The sequence below is a fragment of the Mustela putorius genome, unplaced genomic scaffold (genome assembly GCF_011764305.1).
Source record: "Mustela putorius furo isolate JIRA1106 unplaced genomic scaffold, ASM1176430v1.1 tig00537227_pilon_pilon_pilon, whole genome shotgun sequence".
Classification (NCBI taxonomy): Eukaryota; Metazoa; Chordata; class Mammalia; order Carnivora; family Mustelidae; genus Mustela; species Mustela putorius.
In genome coordinates this window covers 23,043,331-23,067,869 of record NW_025422368.1, presented here as the reverse complement: position 1 = coordinate 23,067,869, position 24,539 = coordinate 23,043,331, and the positions used below count along the sequence as shown (strand labels likewise).

The 24,539-nt window shown below is 38.0% G+C and overlaps 1 protein-coding gene across 1 annotated transcript in view; it reads left to right on the top strand.

Moving 5' to 3' along the window:
• The window catches only part of ITPR2 (inositol 1,4,5-trisphosphate receptor type 2), a 502,669-nt gene that overhangs the window by 343,124 nt on the left and 135,006 nt on the right, over window positions 1–24,539 (top strand). The window contains exons 40-45 of the mRNA XM_004776400.3: window positions 4,255–4,438; window positions 5,361–5,617; window positions 8,973–9,173; window positions 11,647–11,757; window positions 15,920–16,015; window positions 18,001–18,123. Coding sequence (XP_004776457.1) covers window positions 4,255–4,438; window positions 5,361–5,617; window positions 8,973–9,173; window positions 11,647–11,757; window positions 15,920–16,015; window positions 18,001–18,123 — 972 coding nt within the window. The remainder of the gene's footprint in view (window positions 1–4,254; window positions 4,439–5,360; window positions 5,618–8,972; window positions 9,174–11,646; window positions 11,758–15,919; window positions 16,016–18,000; window positions 18,124–24,539) is intronic.

The following is a 24,539-nucleotide window of genomic DNA, read 5'->3' as shown; positions in this document are numbered from 1 at the left end:
ATCTGGCTGGAAGCTGAAAGCCCACCTTGACCTCATCTAACTCACCCTCACTACCTTCCTGAGCATCTCCTTGAAGGCTATTCTGTGGTGATTCTGCCCTGTTCACAACTCTTATATCCATAGTCTGCTTTCAACCTCTTCATAGCCAACCCTCATTCCCAGCCTTCTTATCTTTTCTTATTTTATCTAGGTCTTCTGGGAGGTACCCCTGATCCTGGTTTTTCACTTCTCCAAATCGTTCTCCACTCTGCCTCCAAAAGATACCTCTCCAAAAACACATGTTCTTCTCCTGCTTAAAGTCAGTCCGTTGCCCTATAAAGGCCCAAACTCCCTAACACAGTCCATAAGATCTTTCATGATTTCATCTCTTCACTCTTCATATTCTCCTTCTTTCTTCCACCTCCTCCCTCCCCCGTCCTCTCTCCTGTGCACCAGCTACACTGAGCTCTTCCACCTCCTCCCTCCCCCGTCCTCTCTCCTGTGCACCACCTACACTGAGCTCTTCCACCTCCTCCCTCCTCCGTCCTCTCTCCTGTGCGCCAGCTACCCTGAGCTCTTCCTAGTTCCTCCTATGTATCATGCTATTTCTCACGTTGCTTTCTCCTCTAGGAGGACCCAACTCATGAAGTTCCCTTGGAAGGCTTTGCCGATCCCATGTCGCACTCGGCAGAATTGTCTACTAGTTGTCACATGCCCCTGCTGTGTCCTGCAGAGGTCTTCAGTGGCATTTCTGCCGCTTGATGGTGCCTTTTCATGGATGTGTCAGGCTTGGTCTAGCAAATTATGAATCCTTAACAATTGAAACCACATGCTGGTCTTCTTTGTGTCCCATGCGTCTGACACCATGTTTGGCCCAATAAATGTTTAGGAGTGATGGCTGTATGAATGAATGGTTTGAATCAGATTCTAACCCCTTCACAAAGTCTTCTCCATCTGGCTTGAGCCTTGACAACCACTCCTTTATCTGAGCTCCCATACATTTGTTTCCTTAATATCCATTTGGCACTCTGCCTATGCTACTTTGTTTTGTTATTTGAATGACATTTTGCCTCTCTAGCTAAATTTCATCTTTTTCAAAGTGGATCATGTCCTATTTCTTCTAGCTATATGCTTTATCACCATTCAGCAAATATTTGTTGATGAAATAGCATTAAATTATTTTTGTATGTGAAAGCCTTGTTTAAAGACGGGTTCTAACAATGTCATTTACTAGCCACCCCTATTTAAGTTTGTCAGTTTTCTACATCACTTTATATAACTCACATAGCAGCTATGTCTCTGGGAGGTCTAACCGAGGTCAGCCTAACTCCTATTACTTGCCCTTGAGCATTCTAAAACCCACTCCTCCTCAAGACTCCTGCCGATCCCCAGGGGCAGGGGGAGGGAGGTGTAGAGAGAGGTGGGGGTGGAAGGTGGTGGGGTGGGTGTTACATTCTCACAGGGCCCTTAGGCACTAATGTTTGACCGCCCTACTTCTGTAGGAATCTGATTCCCTTCTTTAATTTATACCACCCAAGCTACATAAGCCAGTTTATATTTTTCATGACACTATTGAAAGCAATGCCTGCTAAATACCAGGCACTGTGCTTTGTGCTTTCCATGCACTGACTTGGTTAATGCTCGCGACAACTGATGAGGTAACATGTGTTAACTCACCTTACCAGAGAAGAATCTGAGACAGTCTGAGCTCCTTACTGAGCTCACGTGGCTAGTTACAGATAGACTCAGGACTCGAACCCGTGCAGTCTGGCTCCAGGGTCTGTGCTCTGAGGCACTCTAAACATCTCTTTTCTTTTCTTTTCTTTTCTTTTTTTTTAAAGATTTTATTTGTTTATTTGACAGACAGAGATTACAAGTAGACAGAGAGGCAGGCAGAGAGAGAGAGGGAAGCAGGCTCCCTGCTGAGCAGAGAGCCCGATGTGGGACTCGATCCCAGGACCCTGGGATCATGACCTGAGCCGAAAGCAGCGGCTTAACCCACTGAGCCACCCAGGTGCCCCTAAACATCTCTTTTCTGAAATAACATTTTACTTCCTCACGCCTGGGAGATTTCGCTGACTGATTCACCCTGCACGGGTGCCCTAGGCTTATACCATCTCTCCAGTTCCTCCCTTCATTTTCCTTCTCTGCTCCCCTCTTCTGGTCCCCCATCCTTCTTGGGGGAAAGTCATTCCTCTGTCATACAGATTGTTGACCCATCACTGTTGGTTCCTGAAAAAACCTCAGAGTTTCCCCTTATACTCTGAAGCTTGTGAAAGCAGTTTCCTAATCAAAAACCATCTCTTTCACCAGAGAAATCCGTATGCTGCCTGTTGAGATTATAAACACATTTATATAAAACATGCTTTTTATCTTTATTAAAGTCATACCGTTCAGCTTTGTAACACCCTGGTTTTCAAAAGATGGGGGTCTGTGTAAGTAACCTGTTATTTTTTAGCTTAAGAGGTTACTTTAATAAATTTAATGATTTAGACTCAGAGAATCTAGATTTAAATCCTAGCTTTACCACTTACTAGTTTACGTAATGTTGGGCAAGTCATTTAGTAAACTTTATCATTTGATCTGTAAAATGGAAATAAAAATGCTTATTGTTTACCCCACAGTTGTACTGAAAGTACCAATGAGATAATGTATTTCAAGGCACTAAATAAATTATAAAACTTTGTTTTAATTGAGCCACAAAGTTCCTGTAACTTCCTCATTAATATATTGGAATCTCCTTTCTCACCTTCTAACCCGACTATATTGGAAATATTAGGGTATAAGCATCAGCTTAATTTGTGGGCCTGGAGAGGTCTGTAAGTGCTGCATTTATCCTTTGAATTAACAGAACCAGCTTCACTGTTTCACTGTTGTTGCTATGGTTACTGTGGCTTTTTGCCCTGCTTTCTTGAGGGGTTGCTAGCCTCCTGCTTAGAGCTTCCCCTTGTAGGTATGAATCCGACTCCTAAGGCTTCATAAATTGTTCTGTACTCATACATTACCCATATTGAAAATTGCAGGACACGCATCCATTTCAAGACCTGATGTCATTAGAATTTATCTGCAAGTCCCAGGACCTCTGGGTCATGGTTCCTGACATTCTTTTAGCAAAGCCTATGTATAGGAAGCACACAAACCAAAACTGTCTGTTTACATTTATTGGATTATGGTTCATTGTACTGGATTTAGGAGTCATTGTTTTTCACATGTTTTCTTCACACTGTCTCTCATCAAGGTTACATAACTGTCTTTTAATCAGTACAGTCAGTACAGTTATTAGAATTATTATCTTTATTAGTTTTTTTTTTTTACTTTATTTCTATTGTATCTATTGTGCCTATCCCATGATTTTCATATTGGTAATGTACAGTTTCCCCACCCAGTACTTCCATCTTCTCTGGAGTGTATCACCTTTCCCATCACCTACCTCTTCTGGACATGTCCATAAGTCACTAAGCAGACAGGGATTTGGCAGGTATTTTCAAGGTTCAGTATTTCTGCCTCACTGTGATATACTTTATCATCATTTTGGTGTGGAATCCTTTCTGTATCATTATTCACTCTTCGAGCAGAATCCATTTTATACATTTTATGGCAGGCTTGTCCTAGACCCCATGCAAAGCAATGTAGCTAATGAAGTACCGAAAAAACTTAGTGCGTATCTATCAGTGGGTTCCTGTGAGTGAGGCTGCCATGGTAACACATTCTAAATTAAATGTACTGTAATTTAGATAAAGAGAAAAATAACTCTTTGTAACTCTGAGTAAACTCACATTTACCGAAACAGGAAGCTTATTGGATTTGTGGCTATTTTCTACTCTAGGTGACAGACTCAGAGGGCAGGGATTGTGGTAGATTTTCCTTTTTGCTCTATCCCTAGTAGTAGCCAGGGCCTGGCACATAGTAGGCATTCAATAAATACGTGTTGAATCGAGACATGAGTTTATAGTAATGTAAAAAAAAATCAGAGAACTCTTTGGATCAACTTCTTACAATGCCCTTGTAAATTTTTCAAATAAAATATTCAGCAAGGATGAATGAAATAACACGAAAATATATTGGATTTTAGTGGAAAGTGCTAAGCAAATACAAGCTATTATTAGTGTATGCTAAATAGTACAGGAGACTGGAAAAAGTTGCTAATTTATGAAATAATAATGGGCAGCACATTAAATGTGTGCTTTCATCCGTGATGTTTATGTTTATTTCAAGCATGCAAGCACTCTTTTTCTCCCCTTGGGTATTAATATCTTAAAATATGTTTTCTTACAGTATTCCTTCTACCAGCAGTTGCACGAACAAAAAAAGTCAGAAAAATTCTTCAAAGTTCTCTATGACCGAATGAAGGCTGCCCAGAAAGAGATAAGATCAACAGTGACAGTTAATACCATAGACTTAGGTAACAAAAAAAGGGATGATGACAATGAATTGATGACATCTGGTCCACGAATGAGAGGTAAAGAAATATTTGAGTACTTGGGGGTATAGAGAGAACAGGAGGGCACACAACTTCTAAGTCTTGCTGATCTTTGTCATCGCACTTACCTTGGTCTCACTGTCCCACCTGTGGTTCCATGTGTGGAGCTCCGTTCTTAAATTATCATGGCCACAGGGTTGACCTTGAAACAGCTGTGCAGGACCAAACTCAAACAAGGGATTATCAGAGCAAAGTAACTAGTGACATGAAAATGTTGGCTTTATAGTGGAGTGCACAGTAAAGAGCCAGTTGCCCAAACCTTTGGAGCATTGGTGAAGTCCAAACTTTAAGAATAGAAATTACAAGGGTTTCTGGGTGGCTTGGTTCGTTAAGCCTCTGCCTTTGGCTTGGGTCATGGTCTCGGAGTCCTGGGATCAAGCCCCACATCCAGCTCTCTGCTCAGCGGGGAGCCTGCTTCCTCCTCTCTCTCTCTGCCTACCTCTCTACCTACTTGTGATTTCTCTCTCTGTCAAATAAATAAATAAAATCTTAAAAAAAAAAAGAAGAATAGGAATTACAGTACCATACTTTAATGAAAGATTCTTGATATTTGGAATAAAAAAGTCATTGACGAAGTTAATATAAATCACATAAACATTAAGGTTTTGAAGTTTGCCATATTTTCCCCACCTTCTTGTATTAAAGAATTCTGGTATTTTATATTTATCAGAAAGACACAAGCCCTTCTAAAATTGGCAAAGCATTAACATCCTTTTTTTAATGTCCTATGCAAATTTCATATTTTAGTTGCTACTTCAGATTATTTGGGGGGAAATTGTTGCACCTTGTGTCAAGTGATTTTTAATTCAATTGTTAGAGAATTTGGGAACTGGTTGTCTTGTGTTTTAATTAGCAAAAGGAAGTTCCTTCAGAAATAAATAAGAGTACTGTTTGATTTCAGTAAGAGATTCATCATTACTTTTGAAAGAGGGAATGAAAGGGCAATTAACAGAAGCTTCTTCGGCGACATCCAAAGCATACTGTGCCTACCGAAGGGAAATGGATCCAGAAATAGACATTATGTGTGCAGGATCGGAAGCGGGAAACGCTGAGGAAAAGTCTGCGGAGGAAGTCACGATGAGCCCTGCGATTGCCATCATGCAGCCCATACTGCGGTTTCTTCAGCTGCTGTGTGAGAATCACAACCGGGAACTGCAGGTATTTGTTCTAGTTTGTGTAAAAGCTGAGAAGACAGCCTGTGACTGTAGGTAACTACGTTCAAATAAAACTAACGGGTCCTTTAGAAGAGAAAATAAAACCGATAGTGCTCTTCTGAGTTGGGAAGAAACATTTGCATCTAAGTGAAGAAAAATGCGGAGAAAACTCCTTTATGCGTGAAAAAAAAAATCAGGCTTGTGTATGATCGTCCATTGCAGCCTCAACTCCTATCTTTTTAGCCTCAGTTAGGGTCATTGAATCCTAGTGTTCTGGTATTTGTTCAGGAAGGTCACATTTGCCTCATCTATACCTTTCAGAGTTTTGTGGGTTTTTTGTTTTGTTTTGTTTTGTTTTTTTAAAGATTTAGTTTATTTTTTGACACAGAGAGAGAGATCACAAGGAGGCAGAGCAGCAGGAAGAGAGAGAAGGGGAAGCAGGCTCCCTGCTGAGCAGAGAGCCCAACAGGGGGCTCGATTCCAGAAGCCCGAGATCATGACCTGAGCCAAAGGCAGAAGCTTAACCCACTGAGCCACCCAGGCGTACCCCTTTCATAGTTTTTAAATTTTTTTTAAAGATAGATAGATAGATTGATTGATTTATATTTTTGAGAAGAGGGGGTGGGGCAGAGGGAGAAAGAGAGAATCCCAAGGACTCTTGCTAAGCGCCGAGCCTGATGTAGGGCTCCATCTCAAGACCTTGAGATCATGACCTGAGCTGAACCCGAGAGTCAGATATTTGATCAACTGAGCCACCCAGGCTCCCCTGCCTTTCATGGTTTTATAGCTACAGGCGCTTTCATCATTTCCAGCTCAATTCATATATCTTGCGTGAGATACAGACTCTGTTTCTACATCTCTATTAGAAACAGTTAATATAGAAGTGGATGTTTTAGGACAGTAAAGGTCGATACCTTTGTAGATGAATATAGTCCTGGTCTTACATCTTCTTTGGTACATTTTTCTTTGTCAAACAGCTGGACTGAGGAGTACCCAGGAATTTCGGGCTTTTGTTTTTTGCATTATTTGCGTGCTGCTTACGTCACAATGGCTTAACGACATGGGAGGTGAAATCGTCTGTAAGAGCACATATCCAGGATGAGGGAGAGCAGAGTTTGAAGCTGTGTTCTCTAGCTAGAACCTAGAGTGCAGGTATTCTGAGTTGGTAAGAGATGGTAGGTTAATACAAATGGAATTAAATATCCTCTAAGGACATAAGAAGCTCAGGACGTCGTGAATGGTAGAAACTATGGGTTTTGTGGACTACCCCATCACAATGTGGAGAGGGCTGCTACAGAGCTGCGGCAGGCAAAGGCCAGAAGTATTACTTCTGGAAGGAGGACACTGGAAATGCACCTACCTGCTCATCCTGGTCCGTGTGGTCTGTCCATGTAGGAGATAGGTGGATAGTATCTGATAAAAATATTTTTCTAATAGGAGTATGGGATCAAACAATTTGGGAAATGCTCCTATAAAATAGTTTTGAGGCTCTCAGGTGACTGAGTTAAGCAGCCAACTCTTGGTTTTAGCTGGGGTGGTGATCTCAGGGTTGTGAGATGGAGCCCCACATCGGGCTCCACACTCAGTGGGGAGTCTGCTTGAGATTCTTTCCCCGTCTCTCTCCCTGTCCCCCTCTGCTACTCCCCCCGACTTGTTCGCTCTCCTTCTCTCCCTCTCAAATAAGTAAAATGAAATCTTTAAAATACTTTTGTTTTAATAGACTAGGTAGTAGAATCATTCACAATAGCTATTATGTAGAAGGAACCCAGTGTCCATTGACAGATGGATCTACAAAATGTGGTATATGCATACAATGGAATAGTATTGAGCCTCACAAAGGAAGGAAAATATGCCATGTGCTACAACATGGATGACCCATTATGCCTCAAGTGAAATGAGTTAGTCACAAAAAGACAAATACTGTGTGATTCGATTTATATGACATACTTAAAGTAGTCAGAATGAGAGAGAGACGGAAAGTAGAGTAGTGGTTGCCAGGGGGAGAGAGGGAAGAATGAAGAGTTGTTAATTGGTATAGAGTTTTAGTTTTATAAGATGAAGAGTTCTAGAATCAGATGATGGTGATGGTAGTTCAGTGTTAAGAATTTATGTAATACCACTGAGTGGTACACTTAAAGATGTTTGAGAAGGTACATTTTATGTGTATTTTGCCATAATAAAAAATTGGAAGGCACCTGGGTGGCTCAGTCAGTTTAGCATCTGCCTTTGGTCAGGTCATGATCCCAGCATCCTGGGATTGGTCCTGTCTTCCTCTCCCACTCCCCCTGCTTGTGCTCTCTCTCTCTCTCTCTGTGTCAAATAAATAAATAAAATCTTTAAAAAAAAAAAACAACTAAAAAAAAAGTAAGTGGTGGAAATAAATTCAAATAAGTAAATTAAATAATAAATTCAATTAATAAAAATAAGTAATAGATAAAAATAAACATTTCCCCTCTCTGCTTACCTTTCACTAGATTTACTCATCCAAAGAAATTACTCTTAACAGATTATACTTCCTTCCAGGGACTTTTATGCACATAGAAGCATATTAATCTGTAAATGTAAAATCTTTTTGAAAACTCAGATTATGTAATGTTCCTCAGATTATGTGATGTTACTTTCCATTTAGTAATACACCTTATTACTAGATTTTGTTTATATTAGTACATACTGAATTACCTCATTTTTATAGCTTTGCAATATTCTAATGTTTGGATATACTGGTATTTGTTAAATTGGTCACATTATGACAGGTAGATATTGTTTCCAGTTTTTGCTATTATAAGAAGTGTGCAGTAAATCTTTTTGTAGTCATGTGTGTGCATCATATATAGAGAGAGATGTTATATATTGCATATATATATACACATATGTGTGTGTGTATACATATATATATAAATAACTTAGGAATCAGAACTGTATGTTAAATGAATATTTTAATAGGGGCTTCTAAGTTGCCCTCCACAATGGTTGTATCATTTATTGTTTGAAGCGGTACTGGTTGTGAGGGATCATTTACTTGAAAATTGCTTCTCTCCCTGATGAACTTCTTTCTAGCTTCTTTTTTCCTTCTCCTTTTCCTATTATTTATTTTTTGCCTTCTCTGTATAGTTTTGAGGTAATGACATTGTTATGAACTATACTGATAAATTTAGATTCTTGAGGAAAAAACTGGAAGCTTTTTTCTTAAACCTAAGGGAAATTTAATAAATGTGAACACTTTCTTATAAAGAGCAATTCTATTCCACATTGCCTTGGGGATATTTTTGAGTCAGAAAAACACACATAGTGAGAGAGCTGAAAGCAATTAGCACAGTGATTTCTTTTAACTCCTCAGGTATATTTTCTTTTGCTTTCAGAACTTTTTGAGGAATCAAAACAACAAAACAAATTATAACCTCGTCTGTGAGACCCTTCAGTTTTTGGACTGCATCTGTGGAAGTACCACGGGTGGCCTGGGCCTGTTGGGTCTCTACATCAATGAGAAGAATGTAGTACTGGTCAACCAGACTCTGGAGAGCTTGACGGAATATTGCCAGGGCCCATGCCATGAAAATCAGGTAACCGTGAAAGCAGTTCTTCACGCAGAAGTATTCATGACTAATTAGCAAAAGGATCAAACTGGTGAAGGAGCCAAGCTTTGTCCACATGTAAAAGATCTTTCTTGCTTTGCCAGATATTTTTACTCTTCTCACGAAACATACAAAGACTGAATTCTGGACTAGTAAATACTATGCCCTATTTTTATTTAATTTTATCATAAAAGAAAATTCCCATGAAAATGTTCCAGATATAAATCAGACCTACCGAAAAGAGTGAAATGTGTTTCTTCACCGTTGCTCAGTTTTCATCTCTTTCTCAGGATTTGTGAAACACACTCCCTTTGGCTTCTACCACTCCATTGTGGTGTGTCATATATATTAGTCTCCTTTAGACTCGCAGTAAACCTATGAACATTACAAAATAGGTCTTATTGCTCCCATTTTGTGGAAGAATATGTTCTGACCCAGAGATGAAGTGATGTTCCACAGCCTCAGAGTGAGAGAATCAGTATATTGTAGAGCCATACTTAAAACTCAGGACTTTTGATTGGGTCTAAGTAGAGTGCTCTTTTGACTACATTACGTTTTCAAGGGTAAAATTTTACCTCTCTTCCAGAAGGTTTGCCTGATTCCATTTTCTTGGACATCAAGGACATAGAAGACAGGACACTTGAGGGCATAGAAGATAAGACACTTGAGCTAGTCAAGAGCGGGTAGTCACCTGAGAGTTTGTTAATTGACTGTTCACAAACACTTAAGTGTTATGGGGCTATCATTGCGAGCATGGATTCAGCCTGGAAGAAAAGAGTTTTCGAGTGGTAAACATCTCTGGATATAAATCTTAAAGAAGCCATCAAGACTGAACATCGGTGCATAACATAGAAAAGAAGTGTGTGTGGGGGAAACAGGCTGCTTTTCTATTGCAAATTATGAAATATGCACACACACGTATAAACAGGTACACACATATGCATGCCTAGGTATGTAGAATAAAAACTCAACATTTATTGATGTAAAGAATTTGTTGTGAGGATACTGCCTCCCTCTGTAATGTGCATATTACCCAGTAAAGGAGGTAACAGATTTTACCCTAGGTTTTCCTGGATTATATTTCAGTCTCCTAGGGTAATGATACAAAGAAACTTAACTGTGGAAAGTTGAGGAAAAATATACAAATTTGGAAACTTGGTTTTGTTGTTGGAAAAAACATGTATATCTATTTTATTAAGCACGTATTCCCCACTTTTGGTCTTATAAAAAGATGAAATTGAGTTTTAAAATTAATTTACTAAACTAAGCTCTAAAAGTACAAACCTAATAATAAAAAAACCAATAGTAATAAATAATGATAATAAACATGAATCCCTCATACTCTAAAAATATAGTTTATTTGAACCCCAACTTCTGAAAATATGTGGGAGAAAAGATGGTTACCAGAAAATTCCAGAAATGATCTGCAAATTGATTCCCTCTAAGTCTAGCAAGTATCTTAATAATCAGAAGAACCTCAGGAAATGTGGAAGATGGATGGAAGACACCTTTCCTTTGTGTCCGGGGAGTAAAAAATTCTTTGTGCAAAGGGAAAAATGAAGCCCATTCTGAAAGATAATGGTTATTTCAGAATTACGTTGAGTTTACTCTTTCTCTTTTAACTCACCTGGTTTCCATTTTTTGGATCCATTGATACTGGCTGCTACATCGTAATGTGTGGTTCCACAAATTCCAACCCACAGGTTTCTGATGCTCAAGTTCTATCCATTGCATTAAGTTCAGGATCCTAGCACAATAGACCCTAGCCTTCAAAATACTGCTTATCTCTCAGGATGTTTTATAAACTTTCCCCAAGTCAGGTCCTTCTATAAATCACTCAGGTTGAAAGACTCTGCAGAACTTGTCTTCCACCACCATACCAGACAGATGTCCCCAAAATAATAGAAGGCTCCTGTCTTCCTTGTCTGCTGCCCCCAGAGGTGCAGTGGCATCATGTGCAACTCACTCAATATTAAGTAGCAGCTGAACTGATAAGCCCTATCAGTGCCAATGACATTGACATACCACAAACATACCACGTGGACACTCCTTTCCTAAAGAGGAATATTCTCTTAGCCAGGAGAGATCAGATCTTAAAATTCTGAATTTAAGACACTAACTTTTCTATTGGCGGGTATATTAGAATTTGTTGTCTGGAAGAATATTTAACTTCAGTTTTGAAGTTCTTTGAAATTCTATAAAAAATGGTTCATTTTAAAAATCTCTATTTACACACATTGTCTCTTTCAGTGTCCTGCATTCAAAGCCATTTAATCAATACTAATCAATTAAAAGATTTATTATGAAAGGATAAGTCAAATTTAAACCCTTGACTTAATCTCAAAGTTAAATCTTAATTCTGTTTTAAAAGTCACTAAGGTGACTGTTCTTTTATGTCAGATGATGTCTAGCACTTTTATGTTGTAAGTAAAACGTTGTTCGTAAACATTTTGTTTTCCAGACGTGTATTGCTACTCATGAATCAAATGGGATTGATATCATCATTGCTTTGATCCTAAATGACATAAACCCTCTGGGTAAATATCGAATGGATCTGGTGCTCCAACTAAAGGTAGACTAAATCCACTATTTGGATGGCGGGGGTGACATTTTCTATATAAAACTTCATTTCAGAATTGGCTCTGAATCCTCTAGTAGCTCTTGTAAAAACCCAGGTATTATCATCTGTTCAGCTAATGAATTGACAGAAAGGGAGAGTGAAAGTACAATGTGCACTAAATCCCTAACAAAAGTCCAATAAGCTTTGAGGTAGTATCAGTCAAGGGTACTTTACTGAAAGTTCTTTTAAGTAGCCACTTTGTTTCACTATTTCTCTTTGTTTTTATTGTATACTTTTTATTATACAGAAGAAAAAATGTGTTAAACATTCATTATGCCATATATTTTTAATTCATCTAGACTATAGAATCCTATCTAGCAAGTCACAATGAATTAGACCATGTAAAAGAAGGGCTGCATTTTAGTGTCATGGCTCTCTTCTCTCAAAAAGCTGGTTTCTTTTACATAAGAATTGTGGTTTTTGGTCAAATACTATTACCAGTGTTTACACTCCCTTGGAGAAGCTGCTTTAACTTAAGCTGTGTGCATACTTCCCAGTAGTTCCATTTATCAGAGCCTAGGAAGAAAATGACATTTAAAAAAATTTCTTCAACTTTTTCTTTAAATGGAAATAGACAAATGAATATACACAAGAAGCTATATAAATAAATTATATACTCAAAGCTATATAAATAAATTATAAACTCAAAGGCATGATATTCAATACAGATGAATTAATAAAGATCACATTACTGTGTTTAGTGTTAAAGAGGTAAAAAAGAAAAAACGGTTAAATATAATTTTTCTGTAAAGATAGGTCCGTCCAGTATCAGAACAAATATTTTTTTTTTTTTGAGGGAGAGAGAGTACACATGCATGAGTGGGGGTGGGGGTGCAGAGGGACACAGAGAGAGAATCTTAAGTAAACTCTGCGCTGAGCATGGAGCTTGTGTGGGGGCTCAATCTCAGGACCCTGAGGTCATGAATTAAGCCAAAAGCATGAATTAGGCACGTAACCGACTGAACCACCCAGGAGCCCCTAGCAAATACAGTTTAATTAAATTTTGTATCAGTAAATTTATGGCCAGAGAGAATAGAATTGTAGATCTTGTTTCTAAATGTAGATTAGATATGTAATGGAACGCACATATGTCTCTTTTATGTGAAGATTGTGCTAGGGGCTCCTAATAAGCAAATGTTTCTTTTCATAGACAAGGTGAATTTTTATTTTTTTACTGTTTTCATTGGCAATATGTATAAGCCTTGAGTCTTTCTGTTCATAGAATAGAACTAAGGTGATCCTTATATCGATTGAATTTGTGTCCTTTTCCCCATGAGCATTATGTTTTTATTAGTGAAGCCAGCCTCGTCCTATATGACAGACAGCTTCAGCTGAGTTACTAGAAAAATGTTTATTTCCCCTTAAATTCATCTTTAATCACAATTCATAAAGAAACAACACATAGAAGCCTTGGCCTTTGGCTCTTTAAAACCTTTATTGGCCTAAAAACTACCTTTAAATCTCATTTTTATTTGGTATAACTTAATGGAGAAAAATACTGAGTGATTGATTGATTTGAAAGGGGGAGGGGCTGAGGGAGAAGAAGAGAATCACAAGCAGACTCGCTACTGAGTGCAGAGTGGGGCACAGGGCTTGATCCCACAACCTTAAGATTATGACCTGAGCTGAACCCAAGAGTCAGATCCTTAGCTGACTGAGTGAGCCACCCAGGTGCCCTGTGATTCATCCATTTAAAACAAAGTATTAAAAAAAAAAAAAAAAAAAACCAAGTGTAGGCATACAGATTATTTACAAATCCAAACATATGTAAAAAACTAAATGATGGGGTATTACTTGAGAGTATGTAGATAGTTTTAGCTATTTAATGAAAATGCTTTTTTGAAAAAGGACTATTTAAAATTTCATTTGTTACTAATCACTATTTATGTATATGTTTTTGAAATGTGATGTTGGTTAAATCAAGGTGTATATAACATACCAGGTAAATGGACTTGACTTGAAATATTTAAAATATAGTCTTCTACTTAAAGAACAAGGCATGTGTGCCTTTCCCAACAATCTGTGAAGCTCTGTATATAATGGCCAATATGAGAACAACGCTTTTAAAACAGAATAATATATATTGCCAGATTTTAGGAGGCTTCCATGGGTAGAATGCTTTTAATTATAAAATCTCTGTAACATCAAAGAGTAACTCATATTAAAAAATGCTAAATTAAGGTTTATTTTGTATCATTCATCCTTAAATTTAATTGTTTAATCATTTATACTTTCATTTAAAATTTTAAGTATATTTAACTCTGCATATTCATTTATTGTGAAGTCTTATGCATTTTTTCATGCATATGTCTTGTTCTTTAACTTTTAATTTACATTTCATGACTAACCTGTGACTGCAAAGTTTTGAATTTGTAAATAGGTTTTTTTTTTAAAGGTCTCTGGCTTCCTTTGGAAGAAAATCTTCTATTAACACTAATGCACACATTTGATTTCTTAGTGTATATAGGTTCATGTACTTTCAATTTGATTCAGATTTGAGGTCATTTACAAGATTTCTATTCTTTGAAGATAGTGTGAAAAGATTGGTTGGAAAAAAATTGTATCGCCACTGGTATTCTAAAATTGGATGTATTTTTAAGCTATTATGTATTGGGCCTCCTAAATGAGGTTCATTAGAGAATACTGTTCATGTTGCCAAGGTTTGAGCTTTGAGTTCTGTGGGGTCAGTTCAGATTACTCTGATTACTCCACTAATCATGGAGCCTTGTTATTTTAGGTATGTTGTTTGTATAGGATGCTACATTACAAAAATGGATTTTAGGATTGATGCAAATCTGCAAAAATTGAAAATGAACCATAAAAAAATAATGCCACTTCCCTTACAAAATACTAATTTTTTTTTTCAGGATGGGTCTATGACATTGTTACCATCATCACCAGATATCATTGCTTCTAATATTAGTTTTAAAGATAATCTTTAGGCTGCAGTCCTAAAAGAACAAAATAGTTGGATAGAATTTGGTACTAAGCTACTCAGTCAAGTTAATTTGTACAAATTTAACACAATTTTTGTGATGAATGTCTACATATATCAGACAGCTGATTCAATTCAAGTTTTTTTCCTACAGGATGTTAATTTTGAGTCACTGAGAAACATCTTAAAGACATTAAATGTTACTTTTCTTGTGCTCCTATCAAAGATTGTGTGTGGCACTTGAGATTTTTATCTACATAAATATTGCAAAAACACTGTAGAAATATGTCCCAGGTAACTTTTTATCATTTCACAGTTTGCCATAATTCTGGGGCAGTGCTATTGAAAACAGTGTAAAGAAACATCTTTCCAAATGTTGAGGATATTGTGCTTTGTGTGATAAGACTTTGTATAATTCTTTGGATTATAAATCAACTTTATCAGAAATATTAATGGTATCTACAGGTTAAATGTTTGAGAATATATGCTTATAAAAGAACTGGAAACATCAAAGACAACACAGACTATTTTTAGCCTCTATTAAACAAAAGAAAATATTGTTTTTCTATAACACAGATGGTAAACATGTTGCATATTACTGCCGAATAATGAGACCAGTAAATTATTACCAGTAAATTCTTATTTTTACTTCTAACTCATGAATTTAAAATTTTATAGATTAATACTCAGTAATTATTGCTCATATTTATTAAAAATTTTGATATGGTAATACATATTCATGTTTTGCACAAAAAGCAATTGTGCTAAGTTCTTTAAATTATATACCATTTCTGTAAAGTACATCATTGATACTGCTTCACATTACCATCTTGTAAAATGGCATCAAGACAATGTCTATTTAGAAAATGGTGATGGAAAATAGTGTATTTTAAAGCATTATATATAAGGTTTTGATTTTGTATTGAAAACAGCCTTTCACCAATATTTAAAATATTCTTTGGAATACAACTCTCATGACTCATTTTTTTAATTTTGTGTTGACAATGGAATAAAACCTTCTATATTAAAATGTGAACTAGCCAAATGAAATTAGCAATTTAAAGTTGTGTTTGTTTGTTTTTTTAAAAAATGGTCCTGGTAATATCAATTAAAACAAACAGGGATAGTTAATCCATGAAATAAGCTTTGCCTGTGCATTAACTCAATCTGTATCTCTAGAACAATGCGTCTAAGCTTTTGCTGGCCATTATGGAAAGCAGACATGACAGCGAGAACGCGGAAAGAATTCTTTTTAACATGAGACCCAGGGAACTGGTAAGAAAACTTTTTTTAAAAAAATATTTTATTTATTTATTTGACACAGAGAGAGAGAGAACCCAGGTAGGCAGAGAGGCAGGTGGGGGAGTGTGGGGAAGCAGGCTCCCCACCAAGCAGAGAACCCGATGTGGGGCTCCATCCCAGGGCCCCGAGATCACGACCTGAGCTGAAGGCAGAGGCTTAACCCACTGAGTCACCCAGGCACCCCAAGAAAACTTTTGAAACTGTATTAATAATGTTCAACCTAAAAGGGATGAATTTGCAGTATGCATGTCAGGGAAAAGGTGGCTTTTTCTAGTGGCTTCCACTACCTCACCAGGGCATAATGGCACATCACAGCTTACTTTTGCAGGTGACTCAGGAGGCCCCATCATGGCAAAGCCTGTGTGATTTGAGTCCTTACTTCATTGGTTTTATCTTCTCTAAGCACTTTTCCTAATCAGATTGTCACATCTGTTATACTATGTGAAAATTCTTTTTTTGCCAGAAAAAAAAAATAAGTGTGCTTTAGTTTGTGTATTGGAATATAGGAAAAAAGTGTCTAAAAAATGTTTGTACTCCTCAAAAATTTTATTTATACCTCTTTCTGAACAATAAAAATAAGGCCAATTCCTTTTGAACTTGTTTCTATCAGTGAAATGTTGTGCCATGCTTGGCCTAAAGGAAACTATATGAAGACTTGATGGGGATTCTGCAGAGATCTTCTTATTGTAGAAGTTATATTTTCCTCCTCAGGTACATGGAAATTAGGAAGTAATATCAGCATGCTTTAAAAGCACTGAGTTTCTTTTTCTTTAATTTTAATTCCAGTGTAATTAAAATACAGTGTTATATTAGTCTCAGGTACACAATATAGTAATTCAACAATTCCATATATCACCCAGGACTTGTCACAACAAGAGCTCTCCTTCATCCCCATCACCTATTTTACCCCATCCCCATCCCCACCTCCCTTCTGGTAACCATCAGTTTGGTCTCTATAGTTAAGAGTATGTTTCTTGGTTTGTCTCTGTCTCTGTCTCTCGCTCTCTCTCTCTTTTTTTTTTATTTGCCTTGAAAGCACTGGGTTTTAACAACATTGCAAACATTCTCAAACCCACATCACTTGGTGGTCACATGACTAAGTCCCAGTCTTAGGAGCACCGCTGTTGGTACTATGGGGAGTTTTATTGAAAGCATTCTTTTGCTCTTTCAGAGTGAGGAATGGTGTTGAGGAGGGCTAATAAAGATAAATGTAAGAAGTAATTTTATTTAACACATATTTATAGAGAGTCTCATATCTGTAAGGCAGGGGGTTAAGAGAAGCAAGATATTCTCTACTCTTATGGTTGAATGGGGCAATGAGTTATGTGTTCATTCAACAATAGCACTGTACAAGAGCCTTTGAAAATACTCTCTTCTCTGCCTACACCTTTATCTCATGTGACTCACCGTCAGTCTCTTGCCTGAGTTCATGCCCCTGCTCTGTTTTCACTTAGTGTCTCACACTTAGTGCTGTTGTAGAACTTTTTCATTCACCTCTTGATGTGCTGACTCTCTCACGGGACAGTGAGCTCCTAGAGGAGGGTGCGTACTGTATTATACCCGGTGGGGGGTACATACTGTGTTATACCCACTGTTGGGTCCTCAGTGCAGTGGACAATGTCCAGCTTCACTTGTCCCTGTTACCCAGTGGGCACTGAGTATATAATGGATGGTTATCAGGGTTCCGGAGTGTCCTAATTCATGGGAACTTTGGCATTGTGAACATTCACACATCAAAGGAAGACTTTTCAAGGAAGTAGACAATATTGTAGGAAAATACTTTCATATTCATTTAAATGAAGGTGGTTACCAAGGTCATTCTCATTTATAGTTCTTTTATGCTTTTCAAGTCTTAGGAAGTGTTCCAGTTTTTAATTATACCTCATAAACAATGTAAATGCTTGTTGTTTGTAGCATTTCAAATCTTGTTCCTTTTTTTTTTTTTTTTTTTTTGATAGGTGGATGTGATGAAGAATGCCTATAACCAAGGACTGGAATGTGACCATGGGGAGGATGAGGGCGGAGATGATGGTGTTTCCCCAAAAGACGTTGGACACAATATCTATATCCTGGCTCATCAGGTGTCACATTTTATATCTTATATTATTGCTAATCTTATCAATTGTGTTTTGTGTCATGACTTGTTATATTTTCAAGTTCTGGTCCCATTATTTATATAATACCTGCCCCCTTGCTCTGGGCCATGGAGAGGGAAAACGTTCCCAGAATGCCCAGTTGTGTTCCCAGAGCTATGCCAAGTGTTGATTCATAAGAAAAATGATACTTGACACCAAAAACTACTGGGCCAGGAGACAGAGACAATGCCAGGTCAGAGCCAGAGAAACAGACAAACCATGACAACAAATGGAAGCTTCAAGGAGAGAGGAGGAGAGGCCAACTGAAAAGATAGAGTGTGAAATAAGGGGGGTACATTTGGTCTAATCAGGACAAACCTTGGAGATGCCTTCTGGCCTCTTTGAGTTAGAGTTTGGCATGTCAGAAGTGGCAGCCTCTAACTAGTTTCCACTAGACTTCTAACAAGGATGAGGCTAAATTTTAAAATTCCTTTGGAAGATCCATTTCTATTCTATAGTTCTTGATGAACACAGGCACTTGATAGATGTTGTGTGAGGAATTTAATTTTATTAACATGAAGATCAGCTTTAAATTTGTATCATCTAATGCAGATTTGCTTAGAAGTTAAACATTTTAAATGTACAGTGCCAATTTGATTTTGTCTGTAGCAACTCCCTCTTTTTTATGGGATACAGTCCTAACTCTGTAGACTTTCCCCAACCTGCCTTTCTAGTCATCTTCTCGCATGGTCTACCTCTCTCTCTTCCTTCTTTCCCATACAGCTTACCGGTAACTGAACACACACTGATACATATAAAGTACATGGATTTATTCTCACTTTTTAAAAATTTTTCCAGTTTTATTGAGATATAAAGGACATATACAGCACTCTATCTGTTTAAAGGTGTTAAAAAGTTGCTTTTCAGACACTTCTTTCCCTTCTCTATAGAGCTGTATAAAGTATGTAAACTCAAGCGTAGTCTTCACAAAAGATTCTGGGAAGGAGTCGGATTTTAAAATATATTAACAAAAGAAGCTGCTCTGATTTTTTAAATACAGTTCAATCACTGGAAGATTTGGGGGCCTCTCATTGTATAGCAAAATGCGTATGTAGACCGGACACAGATAAGGGCAGATGGGTTATAGCTAGAAAGACAAAAGAGAATTTTAGGTATTGAGGAACTGAAAGCCAGAAGGAAGAGCACATTAAAGGAAGAACACAGAGGTTTACGAGGTAGAAAAGGTGCCATTTTAATTTTATTTTTTTAAAAAAGATTTGTTTATTTGAGAGAGAGTGAGGGAACACAAGCAGGGGGAGCAGCGGTCATAAGGAGAGGGAGAAGCAGACTCCCCGCTGAGCAGAGAGCCCGACATGCAGCTCCATCCCAGGACCCTGGGATCATGACCTGAGCCAAAGGCAGACGCTTAACCCACTGAACCACTCGGGCGTCCCAAAGCTGTCATTTTAGAGAGAAAGAGAAATTCAGGTGACAGGAATTGAGTCACTCTAGACAAGGAATGACTAAAGATTGAACGTGAGTGGAAAGAAAAAAATGTCACTGGCTGAAAACGAAAATCAAATTGGCTACTAGGAGGAAGAGAAAAATGTGATGGCCCAGCATGTGCCTGGGGAAGGAGCTATTTCAGAAGCTGTAGCATTGTGGAAGGAAAACAACAAGGAAGAGTGGGCCAGAGTGAGCAGTGAAAATTTTAGAGGAAGGAAGTAGGGGAATTCAGCCGCCCATGTTTTCTTGACTGAAACCTGGTCTCACTCTGTCTGGAGAAATGTCCCCTCTTGCACGAGTGAGCGGCGACACAAACAAGTCCTGACCTGACAGGCTTGCAGTGGGAAATGAACAACCAGCCTGGCTAAGCCAGCCTTGGAACCAGAAGAGTGGCAGATGTTTGAACCAATCACCCCCATCCGTGAAGAGGAGGTTTAAAAATGCCATCTCAGATTACCTGTATAATGTGTGGAACAGTACAAATGTCAAGGTCAAAGAAGAGACTTTTCTAGGTCAGTTCATTTTTAAGCAGATGAAGTGTAAGAGTAGAGGGTACAGATTTTAGAAACAGGCTATGGAGGGTGTGGAGGAGAATGGAGAATGAGTATGAAGAATGCCAGAGCTGTCATAGCAGGAAGGATAATGATAGAAAATATAAAAATGATATAAAATATGAAAATATGAAGTTAAAAATGCAGATGGCATAAAGGGTAAATGATCTTGATGGGTTTAAATTTATGACAGTGCTTGGAGAGAAGAGATGAGATTCAAAGACAACGGTGGAGTTGTCTAAGGAGTGGGAATTCAGTAGTAAAAAAGAGGAGTAATAGGATACAATTTACTGAAACAAAGAGATGAAATCACAGATGGGAAAATGGCTTGAATGGAGAGAAACCTCTATATAGAGGTTTCTTAATTTTGCAAAACCAAATCGTTGAAAAAGCAGTAGTTTGTAGAGCTGGGATTGTACAACACTGAGATACATGAGTAAGCCAGACGGAGTATAGGGAAGAGGGAAATTCTGAATTGCTGAACACTCTAAGCCTTGGGATTCAGTTGTAAGAGTAACTATGAAATGAGAGTAAGTGTGCGTTCTTTGAGGAACTCAAAAACGGGATAGGAGTGGCAGAATATATAAAACGGTATATGTAACTGTGTAGTGTTAAGCAACTGTCTGCTTATTTTCTTAGAGTGACACAGAACATTGTTACCTTCTTACTTTTTAAGGTATTCTCTTGGGTGACTCCTCCCACTATTGTGTGTGTGTGTGTGTGTGTGTGTGTGTGTGTGTGTGAAAGAGAGAGAGAGAGAGAGAAACTCAGTTTTCACTCAGAGAAGAGAGCCCACTGTGCTTTTTTCATCTTTCCACAAGTGACTCCTTTGGGGTTCTCTAGGCTGGCATGTTACATTGGTTTCTTGGGAGGCCAGCCATGGTTGCTGAGTACCTTATGAATCTGCTGTCCAAGCAACAACCACACCAGAGAAGAGGGGTCATGTGCTTTGCTTTCAGGAGAAGCCAGGTAGGAGTGCTCCAAGGGTTTGGTTGAACCCCGCTTTTGCTGCTTTCACTGTGGGTATGGAATTATTTGTCCCCTGAATGCTGATGACCATGCAGATTGGTTTCTGCCTTTGCACAGTTCAGTAATTCCAAAACCAAGGTTCAACTTCCTCCTTGTTTTACTATAATCATCTTTTGTACAGACAGTTTATTTTCGTGCACTCAGACTTTCAATTTTTGTTGTTGTTCTTTTCATGGTAGTGAGGTAGTTCTGCTTTTTCTACCGTGACATCCTTTTTAGCCCTTCCTGTGGTTGGTGTTACAAGAAACAAATAATGCTTCTTTCTTGTAAGTGTCTTGTCTGATCTACATAAAACTATAAATACATCAAAAAGGGAATTTCTTAAGTTCTACTACTATGGTGCGTGCAGAACATTTCCTGAAAATTCAGCTAGGGGTCCTTTTTGATTTTGTGCCATCCACATGTTCTCCTTCCATATCTCTGCCTTGTCTTTCTGCTGTGGGCTTCTTCTTTTATATTTTGCCTTCTTACTGTTCCTTCTCCTCTTTATTCCTGCCTTTCTGTAGAATAGTCACTGCCTACAATCTAGGACATTCTTCAGTACTTTGTATGCACTTACCATGTATTAAACCATATTGTTTTTCTGGTCCCATGTAGCAATTGCTGTTTTTCCATCTGAAAAACTTGATCCCCCTCTAGCTTTATTGAGATATAATTAACACATAACATTTATAAATTTAAGGTGTATAATGTGTTGGTTTGACGTATTTATATGTTGCAAAAGGATTAACCACCATTAGCTTCATCCCATTGCATCATTATTTCCTTTTTGGTGAGAACATTTAAGATACAGTCTCTTGGCAACATTCACTATATGGGATTACAGGAGTATTTGCTATAGTCACCATGCTGCACCTTAGATCCCCAGAATTTGTTACTCTTATAACTGGAAGCATATACATTTTAACCAACATCTCCCCATTTCTCCCAGCCTTCAGCCCCCTAGTAACCATCATTCTACTCTCTGTTTCTCTGGCTTCCACATTTTTAGATTCCACATATAAAAGATCATATGATATTTCTCTTTCTCTGACTTATTTCACTTAGTGTAATGGACCTCAAGTTCCATCCAAGTTGTTGCAAACGGCAGGAACTCCTTCTTTCTCATGGCTAAGTAATATTCCATATTGTGTGTCTATATATACACACCACATCTTCGTTATGCTTCATCCCTTGATGGACACTTGGATTGTTTCCATATCTTGACTATTGTGAATAAGTCTTCAGTGAACATGTAGGACCCTTTAGTTCAATACCTACTAGAATTAAGATGTATATGGAGAAAAGTATTAATGAACAAGCCTTTGGAAATCAGAAATGACCCTAACCCCTGGCTCATAAGGCAAGAAAGGATGGATCACTTTAACTGGCTATGTGAAATTATTTTTAAAATACAGTTTTTAAAAATTTTCATGAGTGTTTCCCTATGTCACTAAATGGTCTTGGAAACATAATTTTACTGTCTGCATAATCATTCATTATTTGAATGTGCCGTAATTTATTTAAGCACTCCTATTGTTGGACATTAGGTTTCTAATGTTTTTGATATTATAAATTATGCTGTGATTAGCATCCTTATACATTAATCTTTGTCTGCTACACTGATTACTTCCCTAGGATAAATTCCAAGAAGTTTAATTACTAGGTCACAGGTAGTAACTATTTTATGGTTTGATGCATATCATAAAATTGTTATCATAAAATTCCAAATGTGTGATGGTACTAATCTTACTCAATCCTAAAATTACTATCATTTAAAAAAAAATTTGCCAAACTTACAGTGTTTGGAACATAGTGACCACTTCACCACCATTTGTTAAATGAATCAATGAATTATAGTTGAAAGGTGATCTCACTTTATTTTTTTTTAAAGATTTTATTTATTTATTTGACAGACAGAGATCACAAGCAGGCAGAGAGGCAGACAGAGAGGGGGGAGCATCTCTACATGCTGAGCAGAGAGCCTGATGCGGGGCTCGATCCCAGGACCCCAGGATCATGACCTGAGCCGAAGGCAGAGGCTCCAACCCACTGAGCCACCCAGGCGCCCCAGGGATCTAATTTTAATTCACACTTTTTGGATTACCAATAAAATAGACTCTTTTTTTTTTGAGAGAGAGAGAGTGAGAGAGTGGGGGAAGGGGCAAAGGGAGAGAATCTCAAGCAGACTCCCCACTGAGGCAGAACCCAACATGGGGCTTGATCTCATGACCCATGAAATCATGACCTGGGCTGAAACCAGTGCTCAGCTGCTCAACTGACTAAACCACACAGACTAAACCACACAGGTCCAAATGGACCCTCTTTTCATGTTATTTAGTGTTACTTTTTTTTTTTTTGTGAATTGAAAATGTGTTTCTCCATTCTTCTGACAGGGTTCATTTTGTGTTTGTGAATTTTAATTAACAGTAACAAATCTTAGTCATAGTAGCTATATCTACTTCTTCCTGATTAATAGCTTCTTAATGTTTTAATGATAGGTTTCTTCTTCCCGTTGAGATCTCTTAAACACTCACTTCGATTTTCTTCTGGTGTATAATGAATTAAGTTAAGTATTTGACTGTATAATCTTCCCATGTCATAATGCAGAAATAATAAAAAAGCAATTTCTGAGGTTAAGCTATCTCTGAGGGTATAGCCCCAGATTTAGTAAGAAGAGGAGTTTATAAGGGCAGGGTTTATAGGAGTCACATGAATGTGATATAGAGCATGGGTCATAGAGAGAGCTTTAGCAGAATAGGTCAGGGCCAACTCCAGACCATCTTCAGGGTCAGACTGGGCATGTGAGTGAGCACTGGGGGAGCAGGTGAGCCTGGGACAGCCTGGTGATCCTCTTCCAAAGCAGGCAGCCTTTACTCACATCTGCTAACTTTCCAATTCAGATTATAGACCCGAGATTTCCACTTCTTTCAATATTTCAAAAGAAACCTGAATTCTGAAATTTTTTAAAAATGTAAGCTCTCTTAATTTTTAAATGTTGACAGTTCATTTGGTATTTTTAAAGACACTGAGCAGTCCAAGCAGAACTCAGCAGCAAGTGGAATGTTGCCCACGATCCATAGTTTGCCACTTAGAGACTAGAGGATCCAAATTTCTCATTGATTCTTTATTCAATTCCATGAATCTTTTGAGTGTCTGCTAGATGCCAGGCTCTGGGCTGGATATTAGGAGTACGGCTGTGAAGAATAATGGGAGATCAGCTCCCAGGGAATTTACATTGTGACTGGGAGCAACGATGAGTAGACAGACCAGACAGACAGCAGAGAGTGTTACAAGCCGTGCAGTGAGTGAGAACAGGGTGTGAGGAAAGGCAGTTCTGGAATGCTAGTGTAGACT